The following is a 738-nucleotide window of genomic DNA, read 5'->3' on the forward strand; positions in this document are numbered from 1 at the left end:
GGAAGGCGCGTCACACGGACTGTTCTCGATGCATCTCGCAATTACCAAGCAGAAGTTCAAAATCGCGTACGATTGTGCAGCATCGACATTCAGGGTTACAAAAAAGGGGAGCAGGTGATTTTTTGCTGTTTCACGCGAAGGAATTTGGGTGTTTGAGGCGAAGCGTCCAGCGGATGCTCCGCGACGCTCAGGAGTACCGCATGCGATTGTCAACTACACGATCTCGGACGGTGTGGCTACACTCGAGCAGTGGCACAACCGGACAGGACACACATATGTTCAGTAGCTCAAGATCTTGGCGGATCGTGGACTCGTGCGCGGTATGATGATCACGAACAGGCAGCTCAAGACGTATAATTTTGCCATATTGGCAAGCAGAAACAGAAGGGACATCAGCAGAAGTTGGATCGCCAATTTACGCCCCCCAACAGGATTGTGTTTGCTGATCTGATGTTCCCGCCACAGAACAATGGTTCGCGATTTGTCGCGGTTCTCGTAATTACGAATGGCTTGAGCCAATATCTCACTGTGTTCTTGCTCACTGAAAAGCTCTGTTCAGGAACTCGCACTTGACTGAAGAAATTGTCGACGAGTGGGAAGACTGTGAACAAGTACATGCAGCGCTACGTGCTATGGGTGGAGCGCCATGCTTGTCGTGGGATCACGACGATCGTCAAGCATGAGCACGAGCCTGCAGAAAGCGCGAAGTTTCCGGTGCAACGCGTTCTCACAGATAAA

At 51.1% G+C, this 738-nt stretch overlaps 1 protein-coding gene across 1 annotated transcript; it reads left to right on the plus strand.

The window, feature by feature from the left end:
• Positions 1 to 28: 28 nt before the first annotated feature.
• Positions 29 to 286, plus strand: PHALS_11334 (uncharacterized protein; the record flags this gene model as incomplete). Its single annotated transcript, XM_024726911.1, has 2 exons — positions 29 to 94; positions 164 to 286. The coding sequence occupies 2 exons, from the start codon at positions 29 to 31 to the stop codon at positions 284 to 286; spliced, it is 189 nt and encodes a 62-aa protein (XP_024577541.1).
• Positions 287 to 738: the final 452 nt, after the last annotated feature.

This window comes from Plasmopara halstedii (assembly GCF_900000015.1).
Source record: "Plasmopara halstedii genome assembly, contig: Scaffold_534, whole genome shotgun sequence".
NCBI classification, from domain to species: Eukaryota; Oomycota; class Peronosporomycetes; order Peronosporales; family Peronosporaceae; genus Plasmopara; species Plasmopara halstedii.